Source organism: Helianthus annuus, chromosome 4, assembly GCF_002127325.2.
Source record: "Helianthus annuus cultivar XRQ/B chromosome 4, HanXRQr2.0-SUNRISE, whole genome shotgun sequence".
NCBI lineage: Eukaryota > Viridiplantae > Streptophyta > Magnoliopsida > Asterales > Asteraceae > Helianthus > Helianthus annuus.
Genome location: NC_035436.2, coordinates 17,634,131 through 17,653,610, shown reverse-complemented (window position 1 = coordinate 17,653,610; position 19,480 = coordinate 17,634,131). Strand labels below are relative to the sequence as shown.

The window sequence follows — 19,480 nt, the reverse complement described above, 5'->3', positions numbered from 1 at the left end:
GTGGTTTGTTGGTGCATATGGAGGGCTCGTAACAAACAGAAATTCGAAGACAATCAGGTCAAGGTGGCTGACATCATTAGCGATATTAAAGTGCTTGGCTTCCTTTGGATTTGTAATAGATATAAAGTCAGGAATATCTCGTGGGTAGATTGGTGTGGTTTTGTAAATATGTAGTCCCTCCGTTGTTTGGCCCCCCATTTTGGGGTTTGGTCAGTTCGTTTTAATGAAGTTCTCTTTTCAAAAAAAAAAAAAAAAAAAAAACAGAACTCCACTATAGTATAAAAGAAGAAAAGCGCGCCAAAATTCAATCCCCAAACGATACAGAATTATCATCGAGAGATAACAATGGTGATGCTGTGCTTCCTGTTGGATTTACGGACGTTATCGCCTCCACTACTTCGAGATCTAAAGCAGGTACGAAGCAATTAATCTTTGAAAATTTTATGTTATCGGATGAATCTAGTTCAAACATCGATCTATAGCAGTTAATCTCTCTAAGAAGAAATCGAAATCGATTTGAAACAAGCTAATGAATCATGTAAGATATTCATTGATCGAATTGGATCTATAGCAATAACATCTTTACGAGAAGAAATCGAAATCGAATTGAAAAAAGCTAGTATATCATGTAAGATATTCGTTGTTGTTTGATGAACCTCCTTCAGACATCGAATTAGATCTATAGCAGTTAAATTTCTCTAAGAAGAAATCTCAATCGAAATCGAAATCGATTTGGAAGAAGCTAATGAATAATGTGAGATATATTCTTGTTTCTCAGTCGTTACTTCAGCTAGCGAATTTCTATGCAATTTCATGCTCTGGAGGCCACAAATCGATATCGAAATTGAAGCCGCTCCGTGATAGGATTGGAATATGCTACGTTATTAGAAATCGAGTATCCTGTTCTTTAGAGGTACGTGATTTGTAGTTTATTATAATACCTGTTTGATTATATTTTAGGTCATTTATATTTTGTTGTTGATACAATACATTTAGTTTAGCTGTATAATGTAATGAAGTAACATCAATGTGATCAGATGAGATGAATGTTAAAACTGATGCAACGTGAGATTTAGAAAATTTAGAGGCTAGGTTAATGGATCAAATACTGAATCAGTTATAGTTATTACTTTAAATCAATCAAAATTCCTTCCAAATGTATGCAGAAAGGAGGAACTTCATTTGTTTTGTAATTGGAGACTTGTTTGGACATTTTAGGTTTTATAGGCAAAAATTTGACTTATCACAGCAGCTTCTCTATTCCGGCTTTATCTCTATACTTTAGGGAAAAATACTGGATTCTTCTATTTGTATGCTCCATTAGGTTCTCTAAATATAGAAATTCAATGTTCATTCTCTAAATTTATTCTTTATAATTTTTGTGAGTGGTTGTGACTTGTGAGTGGAAGAAAGAGAATAGGTAATCAAAAAGAATAAAAAAATATAATTTAAGTGAATAGGGATAGATTTAAAGAATGAGATGTGAGAGATTTTTTATAAGATCTTTAAAATTTAGTTATAAATGTGTTTATTATTAGTTAAATTATAGAGATGAGAATAGCGAAGCTATTGTGAATGCTTGTTAAAGACCTGGTTTAGTCATTTTTTTTCTACTGCAATCTGAATTCTTCCAATGCATGATGAGAATGTGAACCAAGTCCAACACTGCTACTTGCACTGAATTCGTGTAAAGTCAAGCTTTAAATTTAAATATGTCGCGCATCATATTGCATAAGTTTGTGCTTTCATTTGTTTGTTCTTATTTATATGTGTTTTTTTGTGGTTCATGATTTGCTAGCAGATGAAGGTAGCATACAGGCCAAGTGGGAATTTCAGTCTCCGTGATTTTCATCATGCTGTTAACAACTTGCCTACTGATGCCTTCTTGCCAGAACTCAACAATAACATAACTATCCCTTGTAGTGGTAACATGCTTTCTATGTTATCAGCTACATATAACTTTCTCTAATACTCATACTTAATAGTTTATCCACTTTGCTAGTTTTTCATGAAATGTTTCTCTTTTCAACAGATGCCCATCTTGAAACTGTTCTTAGTGATAAAGTTCTATACTCATGGGGAGGCGACAACGAAGATGTCGGAAGAAAAGTGATTGTTGTTAGTTCATGTCTACTTGAAAATCTAGACACTGTGGCTAAGAAGACCTTAACGGTGAGCAAATTGCAACAACTACTTCACTTGTTCTTATGTTTCATTTACTTGTTAACAACTTTTAGATGTAAATAGTTTCAATTTGTTAACGGTGGATTTTGAATCACTTCCTTTTAGGACGCAGCAGACAAATGTGTTTCAGTTGACTTTGTATTGTTAGAGCAAGTGCCAAATGGTGTTGGTTCTCTTTCAGAAAGTATCAACAACTTTGTTAAGAATATATGCGATCTTGAGAATTGTTCATTCCGTAATCATCTTCCAGGTTGTAATTCTGTCTATCTATTTAACAAAATACAACAAACTTCTTAAATTGTATAATGAGTAAAATGCCATTTTCGTCCCTGAGGTTTGGCCAGTTTTGTGACTTTCGTCCTAAGATTTGTTTTCTGCATCTAGATCCAAAAAGGTTTGAAATTTTGCCGTTTTCATCCAACTCGTTAACTCCATCTATTTTTCTCCGTTAAGTCAGGGGTATTTCGGTCTTTTTTGTTAACTTAAAGGGCAATTCGGTCTTTTTCATTTTATGTACAAGCATTTAGCATAACGTACGAGTATTCACTTAAAGCGAAATTCAGTCCTTTTCACTTTATGTACAAAAATACCCCTGGCTTAACAGAGAAAAATGGATGGAGTTAACGAGCCGGATGAAAATGGCAAAGATTTCAAACCTTTTGGATCCAGATGCGAAAAAAACAAACCTTTGGACGAAAGTCGCAAAACTAGCAAAACCTCAAGGACGAAAAAGGCATTTTACTCTTGTATAATACTCTTATCTAAAATAACAAACATCTTAAATTATATAATACTATTAGCTAAATGATATTTGTGATGGTAAAGAAAAGATAAAGGGAACTGGAAAATTAATTAATGAGGATAAAATTGTATAGCAAGTGTTTTTACAGTAGATTTATGCAGATGCAAAGGTTTTGTGCATACTGGTAAAAGAATGGTTAAACGATTTGAGGGACGAAGCAGAAGAGCTACAAGTTCGTCTCAAATTCAAGAAAAACATCCTCGGATCATTAAACCAAATCTGCTGCAATTTGATTCCGTCTTTCAATCCCATCATTGACGAGTTTGAACCCTGCAAGGTATTATATCTTTATACATCCAAGATTATGAGAACTCATGATGAAACAACATCAGATACTGTTTAATAACAAACTGCAATTATTAGGTATGCAGGTGTCATGGCTCTCTATTGGATGATGGACATGGAAACAAAACAATGAAATCTACTTGTCCCGTCACTGGCAATGAGCTCGGCACACTTGATTTGGTTGCAAACTCGTTAAAAGTTGGCAACCAAACAGTTCTACTCATGCCATCCTTTCATTGCTATACAAAGTTGCAGCATGTTACTGCACCTGTTGACTTTAGCATCGTCGAACGAACCAACTTAGGGTCTTTAAGTGAAGGTAAATGTTATTTTCACTTGCTTTTATTATCTACACTCTTCTTTACTTGTTGGATTTTTGTAACAGGGCTGATTTTGGGGACTCCGTTTGTTGTTGTACCGTCTACTTCGAATGAACTGGATGATACTGACCAGACAGAGTTAAACTACCAAGGTCACTGAATGTTTGTAATTTTAAAATGACTGATATCGATAGTGACTAGTGGGTACATCTTCATGTTCCTATAACTCTACAAGTTCTCTTTAAATGTGGTTTTGCAGTCTTTCATGGGCTTTGCAATGCATTACATTCTCTAGATCAGGGCTTGGTTTGCTCATCGAGATGTAATACAGAGACTATGAGAGAGACACCATTTCAGTGTTACTACATACTTCTGCCGTCAAATAATGGAGTCATGCTGCTCAGGGTGAGTTATGTTTTCTTGTATTGGCGGTTTGAAATCGGTGGGTTGGATAACATCTCAAGATGAGGTTCATGTCAAAACACACTGAATGGGTCGGGTCGGGTCGGGTTGGGTTAATGGCCAATCATTTTTGTCCTTTTTTGCTTGAATTTAATAAATAGTTATTGTATAAAATATGATTAAAAATAGTAAAGTACACGGATGGTCCTTGTGGTTTACCAAAATTTTGGATTTAGTCTCTAACTTTCTAAAAGTACACCGATAGTCCCTGTGGTTTACACTTTGTGACGCATTTAGTCCCCAACTTTGCCAAAAGTACATGGATGGTCCCTATGGCTTGCATTTTGTAACGCATTTAGCCCCTAACTTGGAGCTACTGAAACCTTTAGATTTGTTGGCTGGGAACTAACTGCGTTATAAAGTGCAAACCACAAGGACCATCCGTGTACTTTTGAAAAGCTAGGGGCTAAATCCAAAATTTTGATAAACCAAAGGGACTATCTGTGTACTTTACTCAAAATAGTATCATCAATTTATTAGTCTAAGTTTCTTGAATAGAGAGATTAAAGTGGTTGTAAGCATTAGATACAGATTGGGTCATTTTTGACTAATTTGACCCATTTACTTATGAATTGGTCGATTCAGGTTATGGTTTTTCTCTAAAGGGTCAAATGGGTAAAAGTAAAAAGATTATAGTAAATGGGGCAATGGGTTGAAACCTGAAAATTACCTGTGTTGATGATCTTTCTCTTTTTACGCGATTTCTCTTTAACTTTACAACTGCAGAGGCTTGCAGGATCAGAGGAAGTGATACCTATTGCTGATGTTAGTCGATCATTTGACTTTACAGAAGTGAAGGATATTAGAGAATCTGTAAAAGCATCTTTACTTGAGGTTTGATCTCTAGGACTTTAGATCATATAAAACAAATTTACCAGTGGTAATTTTGACCCGTTTACATAGTAATGGGTCGATTTTGGTTATGTCTGTTCTATAACAGGTCAAATGGCTCAGCTAAAACATTTAACTGAAAACAAAACAAGTTAAATGGGTGAGAAGTCAAACGCTTAGTCATCTGAAATGTATTCAGATGCACCAAACACCTCATAAACAGTTAAACTGCTTTATAAAAATTAGTCCATGCAACTATTGTAATCATATAGTTCTTGTAGTCACATTTAACACATGCTTTATTTTTATATTCGATTATGTTCCTCAGATTGAAGTAAGGGACTACAATCCCATCCCGCATGAAAGGGGATTCCATCAGAAACTAAATGTGCTTGTTAAAGAAAGCTTGCATTTTGGGTATATAGCTTCTCTTTTAGCATAGTAATGACAATTTCAACCCATTCATTTATAATTGGGCCAATGTGGGCTTTTTTAATATCTCAAACGGGTCAAATAAAAAATGTTTGCTGAAATGGGAACACACTGAACGTCACACTAAAATCTATTTTTAATGCATACAACCTCCAAAATGGTTTTATTTAAATGTTATATTACTATTGTAATACCAATGTTTTTGTAATTACACATTAGTTAGATATAAAAACAAAAGGATGTAAAAATATAGTAGAGTAAAGCTATGTTGTCAAAAGCGCAAAAAGCGCGCGCCCGGGCGCAGCGAGGCGCACCTATAGCGCCTGGTGGTAGCCTAGGCGCAAAAATGGTTTTTTTTTTGAAAAAAACGGTGCTGAGGCGCAAAAAGGCGCGCGCCTAGGCGCAAAAACGGTGCTGAGGCGCAGTGGATAAGCAGGAAAACTGAAAAAAAGAAAAAAATGAAACCGAAAACTGAAAAAAAAAAAGAAAAAAATGAAACCGAAAACTATTAAATGGCATATATAATAGTTTTTTTAATTTTATGTGGAATCTTATTTATTTTCAAAGCATAATATATTATATATATATATTTTTTCTCTATGTGCGCTTTTCTTAAAAAAGCCCACACTTTTTTTGCGCCTTGCGCCTAGGCTCCGGGCGAGGCCGATGCGCCTCGCCTGCGCCTTGCGTCTTTGACAACATAGGAGTAAAGTACACCGATAGTCCCTGTGGTTAACCAAAATTTTGGATTTAGTTCCTAGCTTTTCAAAAGTATATGGATGATCCCTATGGTTTGCACTTTATAACGCATTTAATCCTCAACTTTCACCAAAAGTACACAGTTGGTCCTTATGGTTTGCACTTTGTAACACATTTATTCCCCAACTTTTAGTGACTAAATGTGTTACAAAGTGCAAACCATAGGGACCATCCATGTACTTTTGGCACAAGTTGGGGACTAAATGCGTTACAAATTGCAAACCACAGGGACCATCCGTGTACTTCAAAAAGCTAGGGACTAAATCTATAGTTTTGGTTAACCCCATGGACCATCTGTGCACTTTACTCAAAATAGCATTTGCAGGGTCAACCCAAACCTGTTTTGACCCGTTATTCAACTTGCTCGTCAAAGGTTAGGATCAAAACTTACTCTTGGCTATTAATTTCTAGGTCATTACCAACCACATCAGAGGAGTTACCTCCTGAACCAACTTCAACTCAAATAGATAGTTCAAATAAATCCGGACCGTCGAAGCAATCAATGGGTATGTTACCCTCTAAAGAGGAAATCCCACCGTTGGATTCAAAATCCGGACAAGATAAAATCACAGCGCGTATAACAGAAGAATGGGAGCAACTAATTGTCAATGAAATTCCAAACATCAAATCTCCCACATGTGTTTCTAAACAAAAGTTGGATAGTTTGGTCATTTTACCGCTTGAGAGTAATAAGCCAATGGATGAAAAAACTTCACGGATACTAGAACGATTAGAAGTACCGAGAAAGCTTAAAGCTAAAGTAGCTTCACCGGTTATTGCTTCAAGCAGTGCGCCTACTGATGCATGCGTGTCTATGAAGAAGCCTCTTATTCCCTTTCAGTCAACTCAAAATTCAGTTATAGGGACAGTTGCAAGCCAGCCAATGAAACCTAACTTCCAAAGGCTGAAAAGGAAAAAATAGATTGATGGGTCCCACCAGCCTCCTTTACAAGTAAGTGTTTTTTAAACTTCCTTTAGTACACTTTCTTCTTGCATGCACATGTTCCTAAAATGGCATGATTTGTTTTTTGTGAACCTGAATTTAAATGATTAGAAAATGCATCTCTGCATGTCGAAATCTTTACGTGCCATGTTAGCTGATGGAACTATGAGAATCAGGTGATCTTTGAAAATTAGTCTAGGTTTTCACGCGAGTTTCGTGAAAAGACCCAAATAATAGTTTTAGTGAACATAAACGAAATAGTGACAAAATGCAAAGTTCGAGAGGCGACTTCAAACTAATTTAACAAATTAACCATTAAATGAAATAGCGATGAAAAGTAATTCCCCTTTCACTCTTTTACTCATTATAGTGTGAGTGAAATGTTATAATGAGTAGTAAAATAGTGAAAGTAAGGTGATTTTAATGCCATCAACCCTTAAGTTTAATTCTTAACTAGTCTAGTGTTCCATTGCTAAACTGAAAGATACTCTAGATTAAAATAATTTATCTTAACTAGTCTAGTGTTCCATTGCTAAACTGAAAGATACTTTAGATTAAAATAATTTAACTTTTTTGTTGATGCTTCATCAACCTTATTGTAGCTTAGGTAGTTAGAGTTTTGGACAATGAGACATAGAATCAAGTCGCACAATATTCGCCAATCGCCATGACCTGTTCATTAGAATGATTGGTCAATATATCTGCTGATAATATGGGATATTAGAAAGTTAGAAGATGGAAAAAAATCGCAACCACGTTTCAAACTGCGAAAGTAACGACAGTGTCTAGAAGCAACATCAAAGAATGGTCACTAAATTTCCAGTCTGGGCTCAAATCTTGACTGCCAAAAAAGAAAGCAGAAAATAAACATTCTAATGTGTAAATGCTAATAATTTACTAATTTACAAAGCTAACAATTTAGACCATGTATTACACTATTACCTATACTATTCAAAAAAATGAAGCTACTTTTTGCTTGGTGGAAACGAGATGATACCTTTTCACCTAATACATAATAATTACCTTTTACTTGTTCATGTTTCTTATTGTGTTGTATTGCACATGAGATTGGTAGCTCCTAAAAGTTGTTCTAAATTCAAAAGGAGAATCGTATATCAATCTATAGGGTTGTATTGAGCTGTAGATTATGAAACAACTTTAAGGTTGTATCTGTTGCTCATTACTTCTAAATATAATTCAATTTCACCTTTTCTGTTATTGTAGGTAAGAAAACATATTTTTCTTCAATTCTATGTAATATACCTCCACATTTTTACCAGTGTATGTCACTTTTATAGTGGGTCACGACATAAAAAATCGGGTGTCATGTCACCATTTGACCATCTAAAGAAGTTATATAGAATGGTTAAAAAAGTTCTAGTATGTTAAATACAATGGAACAAAAGAACCTTTTTTCTTCTTACAATGACAAAAGGTTAAAAGGTTAATTTTTGTCGGGACTACTCGGATAACTTTGTTCAGGTTTTACATTTTGAACTTTTTTTTTTTTTCTTATCTAGAGGTTGCAAAACAGATTGGGCAGGTGGGTTGAGTCACTAGACAAATGGGTTGGGCTGGGACCCATTCGTTAACATTGTTCAGGACTTTACTAGTTTACTCTAGTTTTTTAAGGAGTTAATTACGGTTTTCGTCCCTATGGTTTGTCAAAAATCACTATTTCAGTCCATTAGTTTAAAAATTGCGATTTCAGTCCCTGTGGTTTCACTTTTGTAACCATTTCAGTCCGTGTGGTTTCACTTTCGTAACCATTTCAATCCATTATTTTGCTAAGTACAAGGACTGAAATGGTTTCGAAGTGGACTGAAATGGTTACGAAAGTGAAACCACAGGGACTGAAATCACAATTTTTAAACTAATGGACTGAAATAGTCATTTTCGACAAACCACAGGGACAAAAACAGTAATTAACTCTTTTTTAAGTGAAAATGTCTCGTTTGTTCCAATTGAGTCATCTAATCTATTTGTCTCTTTAAAATAACTAAACTTTAATTTTGTGTTCTAATAATGTGAAATTATCAGGTTACCATTTTCTCTTTCTTATCTTTTAATATTTTCAATGCTTATATGGATATTATTTAATCCGAACCATTATCAAACTTGGTTATATTTCTATAAAGTTACCCTTTTTTTAATAAATAACTTATGTATTAAATATGATTTAACAAATAAAATAAATTCTTATAAATAAAACGACGATTTAGGACATAAGCATCTTAATGCACAGAGACGATTTTGATATTTTTCAATTAACCGGTTGACGTGTTTCATTTTTAAATACTTTTTTTTGTATATTACCCATTCGACCCATTATAAAACAAATACAGCCCAGATCCATTTGCATATAAAGGGATTGAAAAGGACCCTCCTGCACAAATCTAAAAGGAAAATCAATAGTCTTTTCAACAAGTGGACCAACCATCTTTGTTTCATCTTTAAATTCAAATCATTAGACAACAAAATTTGTTTAAATCAATCTTGTGGGTCATCGAAATTTCACACGCTTTAAATGATAGATTGTTTTGCCTCGTTTGATCTAAACCGTCCGACCTTACTAAGAGATGAAAGGGACCTTTTAGATCACAATCTCACCTTAAAGTCAAAAGGACATTTCCACTTAAGCCTTTTTGATTTGTTGCCATGTGCTTGATTAAAGCCTTCAAAATAAAATTTGTTTTAGTTTACACGTCAATTTTTTGACTCCTGTAGTCCACATTTTAAATTTGTACGTGTGATGTGTTCATGTATAATGGGAGCACAATGATTAGAGTTACAAATACAACTATACGTATAATATCTTCATCTATTTGATTTTTGCATTTCTTTTAGAGTTCACAATTTTGACTTTTCTTTTTCATAAGTATATTTATATCTTCAATAATTGTGTAAAAGGAATATAGCTTCTGTAGCCATAATTTAAGACATCCACTTTCAATAAAAAATTAAATTGGGACAAATTACAAGTATAATACATGCATTTATAGATTTTTTGAATTTCTTTTAGAGTTGACAATTTTGTCTTCTTTTTCATAAGTTAATCTGGGCGATGTTTTATTGTTAATTATTTTATAAAAGGAAATGGTAGTAATATAGCATGTGTAATCTTATACACATTATTTATTACTCGTAATAAAAAAGAAATTAAAATATGAACAAAAGTAGTTAGGGTCGACCCTGTACACAACCCGTCCATTTTAGGAAAAAAAAAATACACATCTTATTTGATAAACAACACTATGAAATGCTAAGCACAGGAAAACTTTAATAAATAAACACACATATTCATTATTACTATATCTCAAAATCTGAAAAAATATATATACATATTGAGTCAACAATTAGGTGACTAGCTGGTATCTCTGTTTGTATCCTACCACCCACACCTAAAGCCAAACATTTTTGACAACAAAAAAATAAAATCGAAGATACAAAATTTCACCAACAACCCAACCAACATGATGCAAGAATGACACCAGCCATTACTGCAGCATCTTTACCCTTAATTTATTTATAAAATTTTATCTCCCACTACCTTTGCTGGCACTCACAACAATCATGGATGTCACTATACTTCCTTTCACTATTATTTTACAGCTCTCAATACTATATTTGATAATATGCTTCTAGAAGGTTTGACTTGATCTCATATATGATTCTTAGAAATTCTCTTTGTGGAAGTCAAACTTTGTTGGTGTCTTGTGTGAGAAATCTAAAGCTAATTGTTTCAATTCCTTTGTTGGTGCTGGTGCTCCACAATAGAATACTCCTGCAAATTTAAAAAAAAAACTCTGTTTTTAGTTATATATAATATTATAATTTATGCGCTACACGGGTTAAACACTCTATGGTTGACTCGTGTCGGTCACCATTTTGACACGAGGAAACGACCCGACTCCTACTACTCATTGTGCATATATATATTTTGTTCAAAACTTTTTTTTTGGCATAAATCATGGTTGATCTTTCTTTGTCAATGTCGTTAATATGAATCATGATTAGTTAATTAGCACTAAATATTAAGTAATCTCCACTCGTATTGGATAATGACCCGACACTATAAAGGTTGTCTTTTAGCTATTTTTTAAGGTTCATCTTTATCATTTGTTTACCATCTAGATTTGGAGTTATTATCATAAACTATTCTAGATTATAGGTGATCTTTTTAGTCATAATACTTTAAATTATCCCTATTAAGATATAGTATGAAAAGGACTGTTGTCCCGAAGCTAATACTAAAACGCGTTATTTGGTTTAATAAAGTACAGTTTGTTCTAAGGCTGCCTGTTTTTATATAGTAGTCAATATACTTTTTATGAGTATATAATTCTATAACTAAAAGAAATAAAATATGAGAATGAGTTAGTAGGACTGACCTATCCTGGAACCATTGTGATTGAGTGCAATTCGCTTGTAAACATTCCGCCAATTAGGTTTAGCAAAATGAGACTTAACACGAGTACCCGAAACAACGTCAACACCATTTTTAGCATGATTAAGTGACTGAAGCATAGTAATTAAAGCAGATCTCGCATCACCTTCCTCATAAACACTTGTGCAATAATTATGCATCTCTATAACGCCATTTTTGTCCATCTCAGCAACCTCATTCATAACACCTTTAAACCAATCAAACGAACCCTGTTCTCTAGTGACCCAATAGAAGTAAGCCCGTGTTGTTCTAAAGTTGTTTGTACTTCTTGAACCCGTTTTATCCTTTTGTAATGTGGCACCGTTTTCCAATGCGTTTTGTTCTTCTTCTTTGGCTTTCATGTTGTTCACAATGTCTTTCACAATACTGATCATCGGCGTTGCTCCAATTCCTAAGCCCACTAGCAACACCACATCGTATTTTTTGTAGTCTTGTGCTGGTGCACCGTATGGACCGTCGATTAAAACTCTTGGGAAACTGTCCAAAAAGTCGATCAAGTTAAATAAATATACACATCAAAGTTTTAGAGCTCACAGGTGGCGAAACGGGTCAAAATGGGTTTGGGTTGAAAAAGTCAAAAAACTCATGCATCTGATGTGTTGCCAACTTTTTTTAATCTGTTACATTACATGTCCTTATTTGCATGATGTTGACAGAATATTCAACTTATTATGCTTTGCTTCTAAACCTTATATTTATATCTAAAGATTTACATTATTATAATGATAATATTTTTGTAACATACATCAACTATCTTAAAAGGGGAAACAGTGTTTTTTTGACCCGTTACCCAACCCGCCCTTCTTCCCACCTTTAATACATATACGTATATATGTATATGTGTGTGTGTGTGTGCAAGTTTTGAAACAGTCAAACACACTTACTTTGGATTTTCTCCTTGGCAATCAGCTCTAAGAAGCCCACTTTTTCCATTATGTGGAGGCTGACATACCTACCAAAGACCAAAAAACACTTGTTAGGTGATATAATCAACTACTACACATGTCGTAAAACGCCCTACATTACCAAATTTAACAGTAGATAACGGGTTACATACCTCGGAAAAGACGGTTCTTAGTTGTCTAGTCCAATCACCAAGAGTCCGGATATGTACACTCAGGTAATCATCACCCGGGGAAGACGTAATGGAAAATGGGTGCCTGTTGACATGTATCAAGTGTTATGATATTGAAATGAGTCGGGTTGATCGGCCATTATGGACATATTTTGAAGGTACAACTCACCATTCAAATGGGGAGACAGCGGCACAGTTGACAAACATGTATTGACCACTCTTGTATTTGAATCCTTGTGGCTTTGACATATGAAGTGCCAACACATTTCCGGGATAAACAGCCACCTTTTAAGTAACACACACTATTATTAGATATTTTCATATTATTTCCCAATTAACAAAATAAACAAACGAATATACATGTAGAAAGATGGACGTGCCAGTCAGGTTGGGTGACTTATCAAAACTGATTTAGGTTGAGACATGTCGGGTCGGGTCGGGTTAGGAAACGTTGACAAGCAAACACTACGTTGTCCATTTTTTAAGTTAATTAATGGTCGAAATTGCTACCATTGATTAAAAAAATTCAACCCACGAATGTAAGATTATACCTTAAGTATCTTGACGGGTTTAACACTTGACCGGAATGCCCTTATTAATCTTTCACAAGTGTAGAGTGCAAGCGGGACGGTCAAGTACATCCATGTCTGCATCCGAAAAGCATGATTTAGTCTAAAGAAGCACGGTTTTAATGAAGTGACAGAACATTAAGGAACTAACCGTTTTCTTGTACCAATCTTTGATAAGGTAAATTTTGATACTGTGAACTATAAGCATCACATAGACGATAACAAACAGGTGGTGGGAATACCAAAAAGCGTTAAACCCCGTTAGTTTCTTTAACCATGGGGGTAGGTTGAGCTTGCCTCGTCTTAGCCAAGGGGTTGCTAGCGTAAAAGCTATAGTCATTAGTACTACCATTATTATTCCCGTATACCCCACTGGTTCCTTCACAAAATGCCAATAATTTTCGGCTTGATCTCCAAAAAACTGTTGCATCGGTCTATATTCTTCCTCTGTTGCGTGAATTAGTAGAGGAAAGTCGCATGTTAAATGGGAAATCGCGTGTAACCCAATTGCAATCGTAATCGCCACTGCAATCACCTAAACATAATAACACCATTCAATAAATAAGAAACACTTTCGCTAATGGGTTCTCACAGTCACAGTTACCCAATAAAAAGAAACTTTTCAAATATAGTAAAAATAATATTTTCAAATGTGAGAATTAACATTAACTTACCTTGTGGAAATTAAGATTGTCATCGAACGGGACCACGACACCCATCTTAGTCTTGTTCCTCAACCAAGTAATCGTGTTTCGACAAACGGGTAATAATATAATCGCCATGTTAAGCTTTAAAGTCTCGGCTGCACCTTTCGCTATACATACACATTGTCCCAACAACTTATACACAGCTCGGTTTCTGTATTGAAAGTACTTCCACGTAAACAAACCCGCCATTATTCCTATCCAAAGTACAATCACCCAACATCTCTTCCAATTGTCCTGTAAAAAGTACTTAAAATCTTCATACCATCTTCTTATCGGGTTTCCATAGTGCGTCGTTTTCAGCTTTTGGCTCAACATTTGGCTCAGCTTTCGGCTTTCTCCTCTCACATTATGTGTCGGCGCTTGTAACAATAACATCTCCAAGTTTTCAATCTGTTTCGAAACGTTAATCATTAATCACTAACCACTAATCACGAAACAAAACTTCCACCCGAACTACATCAAAAGTAGTAGTGCGATCTGTAACCGTACCATGATGTAACCGACGTTGTCGGGGTCTAGTTCTTCCATGATCAATGCTGCATATTCATCTGCTTGTTTTTGAATGTTTGATAACTTGTTGGCTGATGCACTTAGGCTGATAATCTACATCACATGGGTATCAATTATTGGCAAATGTTGGGACAAAATATTCTAAACTACCACTAACCACCCCTTTAACTTCATGTCCACCGCACCTAATGTTTTATTTAACCACTTTAAAAAAACTAATTCTTGTAATATCATAAGAAACCAATATATATATATATAGAAAGGTTAACATACTTCACGGCTTATCATACTTCACGTAGGAGACAATGGTAACCGTTGGATCAGGGGTATAATCACGCATAGAACATATAAGCACGCATGAGACCACATAATCACGCATGGGATCCAAAATCACGCACGTTATTTTGGTCAAAAAAATAATTACGCATGTTATATATTTCGTGAAGTACGTTAATGTACGTTGGCGTGAAGTACATTATATTTTTTCTTTCTCTCTCTCTCTCTCTATATATATAGAGAGAGAGAGAGAGATAGTGTACATCACGTACGACAACGTGCGTGATTATGTTCTATAGCATGCGTGATTAATGTTTTCAATACGCGTGATTAATGTTTTCAATATGCGTGATTATTGTTTTCAACATACGTGATTTGGGTTTTTGAGTTTATAACGTGCGTGATTTTAAAATGAACGTGCGTAATTATCTGCCGTACGTTAAGTGCTACTGTACGTTAACCAACCTATATATATATAATCATTTTGCATATATAATAATTTGGTATCAGTTTGTATTATGCTAAAATTTGTTTATGTAAATATTTATATACAAAATAGTAAAATATGTTCTCTTTTATGATATAAAAAAAATAAAAAAAAAAGTTAATAAAACATCAAAAGTTTTTACTATACGTGTCAATACATACCTCTCTGACTTCGTCTTCTGTAATCCTGCCGTCTGCATCTTTATCAACCCTGGCATTCATTGTATTTCCATATTTAAATTCCCACTAAAACCAAAACACAAATTAAAAACAGATTAAACAAAAATAAAATAATAAACACTCACATGTCAAAGAAAGTTTGCAGCCTTGAATCAAAACTCTGATCAGAAATTTGATCCCAAAACTCCTTTAACTGTTCTTTGTTTATCACGTCGCCGGTGATATTCCGCCGCCGGGAAAGTGAATCAAACAACTCTCCGGCGAACTCTTTTGAATCTTTATTCATCCCTAACAAATTCAAAAAAAATACATATTTATTTTTACATAAAACCCATTAATAAAACAAACCAAAAGATTGATAAAAGCAAAAAAAAAAAAAAAAAAAAAAAAAAAAAAACCCTTATGTTACCTATGCATTCACCAAAAAGTGACCGAGGAAGTAAGCCATTGGTGTCTCCGGTGAGTTCATCAAACCGCTTTTCGAGGGCGGCCCAGGCCGCCCCGCCGTCGTTCTTGCTAATAAACTTCAGCCCTTTAAGGGCATAAGCTGCGGCTGACTTCGTTCTCTCTAAACGCTTCATCGGTTTCGAGAACGAAGTCAGCCGCTTCAGCTCTTGCGACACCTGTCGGATCTTCGCGGACGCGTTTTTCACCGCGGACGACCCGAACGAGGACCTTTTCTCCAACCCTTTGGCTAGTAGAGATAACTCGGGGTCCTCCACGTCGACTCCATCGGCGGTTTTCACACTGTGAACCGCCACGGAGTCCTCGCGGACGTCCAACGTGATTTCGACGTACTCGTCGTTATTGTTGGAGTGTGAGGATTTCACACTCCCGCTTGTACTTCCGTCTATGTTAAACCTGGCGCCTTTCCGGGCGCCTCTTTTGTTCAGCGGGCCACTTACACTCAGTGGCCCGCTGAATGATTTCCTGTCCACTCCGACCACTTCTGTGTCGGAGTGGTAATGAACATGGCGGTTGTAATCTTCTGACAACCCGGTTCTTCCATCATCTGTGCTCATCCTATGCATTTGCATCCAAAAGTAATGAAATGAATTGAATTATTGAAATCCAAATTTAGAAAAAAAAAAATTGAAGAGTTGGTGAGAATGTGGGGAGATGAAATGAAGAATGAGAGGGCTTCCACTTATATGGTGAAAGCGTGTGTGAGAAATATGAGCGATAAAAAACAAGTCAATGGGTTGCCTGATTTTTTTCCTATGAATTTACACCCATTATATATTTTTGTATGTTTTTTAATTTACTTCAAATAAATCCAACTAATGGATATTATATAAAAGAAGCTAAAACTGTGGATGGACGTAGTTTTCTAAAATCAAAAGTTACAATCGGTTGTTACATTTGACAAAGAATTTAGTTCTATATAAAAGAGTAAAAAGGTAAGGTACTTTTTTAAATTTGTTTTTGTTAATTATAATAAGTTATTGATGTTGAGAAGTGTTTGAAGTAAATTTGGAACCTGGATCAAGTTTTTTTTAGTTAAAATTGTTACAGTGGTAATACTGTAAGTTATAAAAAAAAAAGTTAAAAATGGGTGAAAGAGTAACTGAGAAAAAAAACCAATGTTGATACTTTTTGTGTTATATACAAATACAACAATCTTTTAAATCAAATAATTCTTGAATAATTTATTATTTTCTGAAAAAGAATACCATAATTAAAGAGTTCACAGTATGCTATTATCATATTTTTTAGAGAAAAATGCTCGGATAGTCCCTGTGGTTTGTTCATTTTTCAACTTTAGTCCCTAACTTTCTAAAACTACCTCTATAGTCCCCAACTTTTCAATTTTCGTTCTCGGATAGTCCCTGGACCTAACATCAGTTAGTTTTTGGTGTTAAATGGATGTGAAATTACCTAAATACCCTTACTTGTTAAATTAATAATTAAAAAGTTAAAAGAAATATAAATAATACTTAAAAATAATGTGGGACCCACCACCCACCCTTTCTTTAAAATATATAAAACAATTAACAAATCATTTAAATATAAACAAATGGGACCCACATCAATTTTGTTAATTGTTTTATATATTTCTTTTAACTTTTTAATTATTAATTTAACAAGTAAGGGTATTTAGGTAATTTCACATCCATTTAACACCAAAAACTAACTGATGTTAGGTCCAGGGACTATCCGAGAACGAAAATTGAAAAGTTGGGGACTATAGAGGTAATTTTAGAAAGTTAGAGACTAAAGTTGAAAAATGAACAAACCACAGGGACTATCCGAGCATTTTTCTCTTATAAAAACATTGATAACTCCTGAAATAATATGTTGTGTAGCTATGATGTATATGTTGCATAGCAATTCCTATGTTAATGTTAATTATAATGTTATGTAATTATACAAACACATATATCCTCGTCTAAAATACATATTTTGTGTTTGTGACGTGTCACATAAAAAAAAACTTTTAAGAGCAAGTAACTCGTTATCAACATTTTGATGCTTCTTATGTACCGAGGATTTTTCAAAAAAAAAAAAAAGATTTTTTACTTCTAACCTCAAAGTTTTCATCTTTTGCATTTTAACCCTTTTGATATTTAGTTTCAACCCAAAGTTTTTCATCTTTGCATTTTAACCCTAACACTTTTTAAATTTTAAGTTTGGTACCCCATACTTTTCATCTTTCGCAATTTTTTTGTTTTATGTTTCATTATAAATTTTATGAGTTGACATGTCGCAACGTACGTGTGAGGTTTAACGTTTTTTCCTCTATCTTTCTCCGTTTTCCAGGCCGTTGCAACACCTTTATTTTCCTTGTTGACAGGTTTGTCGCAAGACGGATCCTAGATCGATCTAGTTATTCTTTTCTATGTTTTATTATAACTATTTGATGAAACTAGTGTGCACCCATGTTTTATTATAAAACACAGTAAACGATCTAGCATGCACCTATAACTGAAAGAAAGACATTCAACAAAGTACATGTGGAATAATAATCATGCATTAAATCTATCTAAATAAGCATACACATCAGATAAGAATAAACAATTCCAAAAGCGAAAGATTACAAGTTAAACATGTGTATTCATCAAAACCTAGGTAGTTTTATAAGTTTCATCAAACCTAGGTAGTTCTATAAGTTTTAGCCAATGATCATCTTGAAACAGCAAAAAGTATCAATTCAAGTTCAACAAACATTGTATGAATCAAAGAAAACAAAGAAACAAGAAACTGAATGTTAACACCTGAAGAATCTTGATTGTATGCTTGAAACCTTGAATCTCTAGCCTTCCATCTTGCCAAAATCGCTTTCCACAGCTCTTGGTTCGAAATTCGTTATTAGGGTTATATGTAGTTAACTTGGACGTTAATCCAAGTTTTCACGAAACACAACCCCCTCGCATCGCGCGAGAGGTATTTGGCAAAGTTGTCGCATGACGCCAGACCTTCCAATAACACGATGGCAAGGTTGGTAATAAACCACAACTCTCCAGGGCAATTTGGTCTTTTTCTGGAAATTATGTGCCATCGCGTCGCGCGAGGGATATCTCCACACCATGTCGCGCGACACAACATGGGTATTGTCAGCATTTTTTTATTTTGATTCACCGATCATCTACGACACGTTTGGAAGCTTGGTTTTCTTTGTTTTCGCCCATTGTCACTTCTTTTTTCATACGGACACCTCCAAAACACAAAAGACTAAGGGGCTGTTTGGTAGCGTCTGAATGGTCATTAAGAGGCTACCTCTTAATGGAACTATTAATAATTTTACCAATGAGAAGGTAGAAAAATGTGACATGTGATGATTTACCATTCAGAGGTTACCTCTTAACCATTCAGAGTTGAGGTTACCTTTTATTCATTCAGAGGTTTTAAACCATTAAGAGGTAGCATCTGAATGGTCATTAAGAGGCTACTAAACAGCCCCTAAGTACCATGCGACATCTCAATCAAAACGACACGAAACTCTTTGAAAACTATACATTAGAAACAGATGTATCTTACAATACGAGTTGTTATGAGAAATAAATTAACTTCATAATTTTTTCTTTAAAATTTGCATTTTTTTTTTTAAATCATGCTCTGAAAAAACGTATGCATATGGTGTTATGTTTGGAAGAAAGTATACTGTTATATAAGTTCTGAGAGAGATATGACATTTCATTTAATGTTGACCTTAAAAACAATATAAACTTCTAAATTTTATATTAACAAATTTATAACTTGTTAATCTTTTCA

General features: G+C 34.5%; 2 protein-coding genes across 4 annotated transcripts; one reads left to right on the top strand and one right to left on the bottom strand.

The window, feature by feature from the left end:
• The first annotated feature begins 244 nt into the window (after positions 1–244).
• LOC110873244 lies at positions 245–7,153 on the top strand. 3 transcript variants are annotated; one of them, XM_022122179.2, is made up of 12 exons: positions 245–414; positions 779–913; positions 1,802–1,925; positions 2,033–2,172; positions 2,290–2,434; positions 3,088–3,263; positions 3,350–3,590; positions 3,657–3,743; positions 3,851–3,996; positions 4,780–4,887; positions 5,213–5,301; positions 6,487–7,153. In XM_022122179.2, the coding sequence occupies exons 1-12, from the start codon at positions 346–348 to the stop codon at positions 6,995–6,997; spliced, it is 1,971 nt and encodes a 656-aa protein (XP_021977871.1). In that variant the 5' UTR covers positions 245–345; the 3' UTR covers positions 6,998–7,153. The 3 variants fall into 3 exon arrangements, with proteins under 3 accessions (XP_021977871.1, XP_021977872.1, XP_021977873.1); XM_022122180.2 differs by lacking the exon at positions 245–414 and adding an exon at positions 1,550–1,687 and having other exon boundaries at positions 845–913; XM_022122181.2 differs by lacking the exon at positions 245–414 and adding an exon at positions 1,550–1,687 and having other exon boundaries at positions 845–913; positions 1,799–1,925.
• A 3,143-nt stretch (positions 7,154–10,296) lies between these two features.
• Positions 10,297–16,399, bottom strand: LOC110873243 (respiratory burst oxidase homolog protein C). Its single transcript, XM_022122178.2, has 12 exons — positions 15,678–16,399; positions 15,394–15,556; positions 15,251–15,299; positions 14,306–14,419; positions 13,784–14,206; positions 13,261–13,644; positions 13,092–13,187; positions 12,710–12,825; positions 12,523–12,625; positions 12,350–12,417; positions 11,410–11,942; positions 10,297–10,802 (listed from the first exon to the last, which is right to left on the bottom strand). The coding sequence occupies exons 1-12, from the start codon at positions 16,303–16,305 to the stop codon at positions 10,693–10,695; spliced, it is 2,787 nt and encodes a 928-aa protein (XP_021977870.1). The 5' UTR covers positions 16,306–16,399; the 3' UTR covers positions 10,297–10,692.
• Between the last annotated feature and the right edge of the window lie 3,081 nt (positions 16,400–19,480).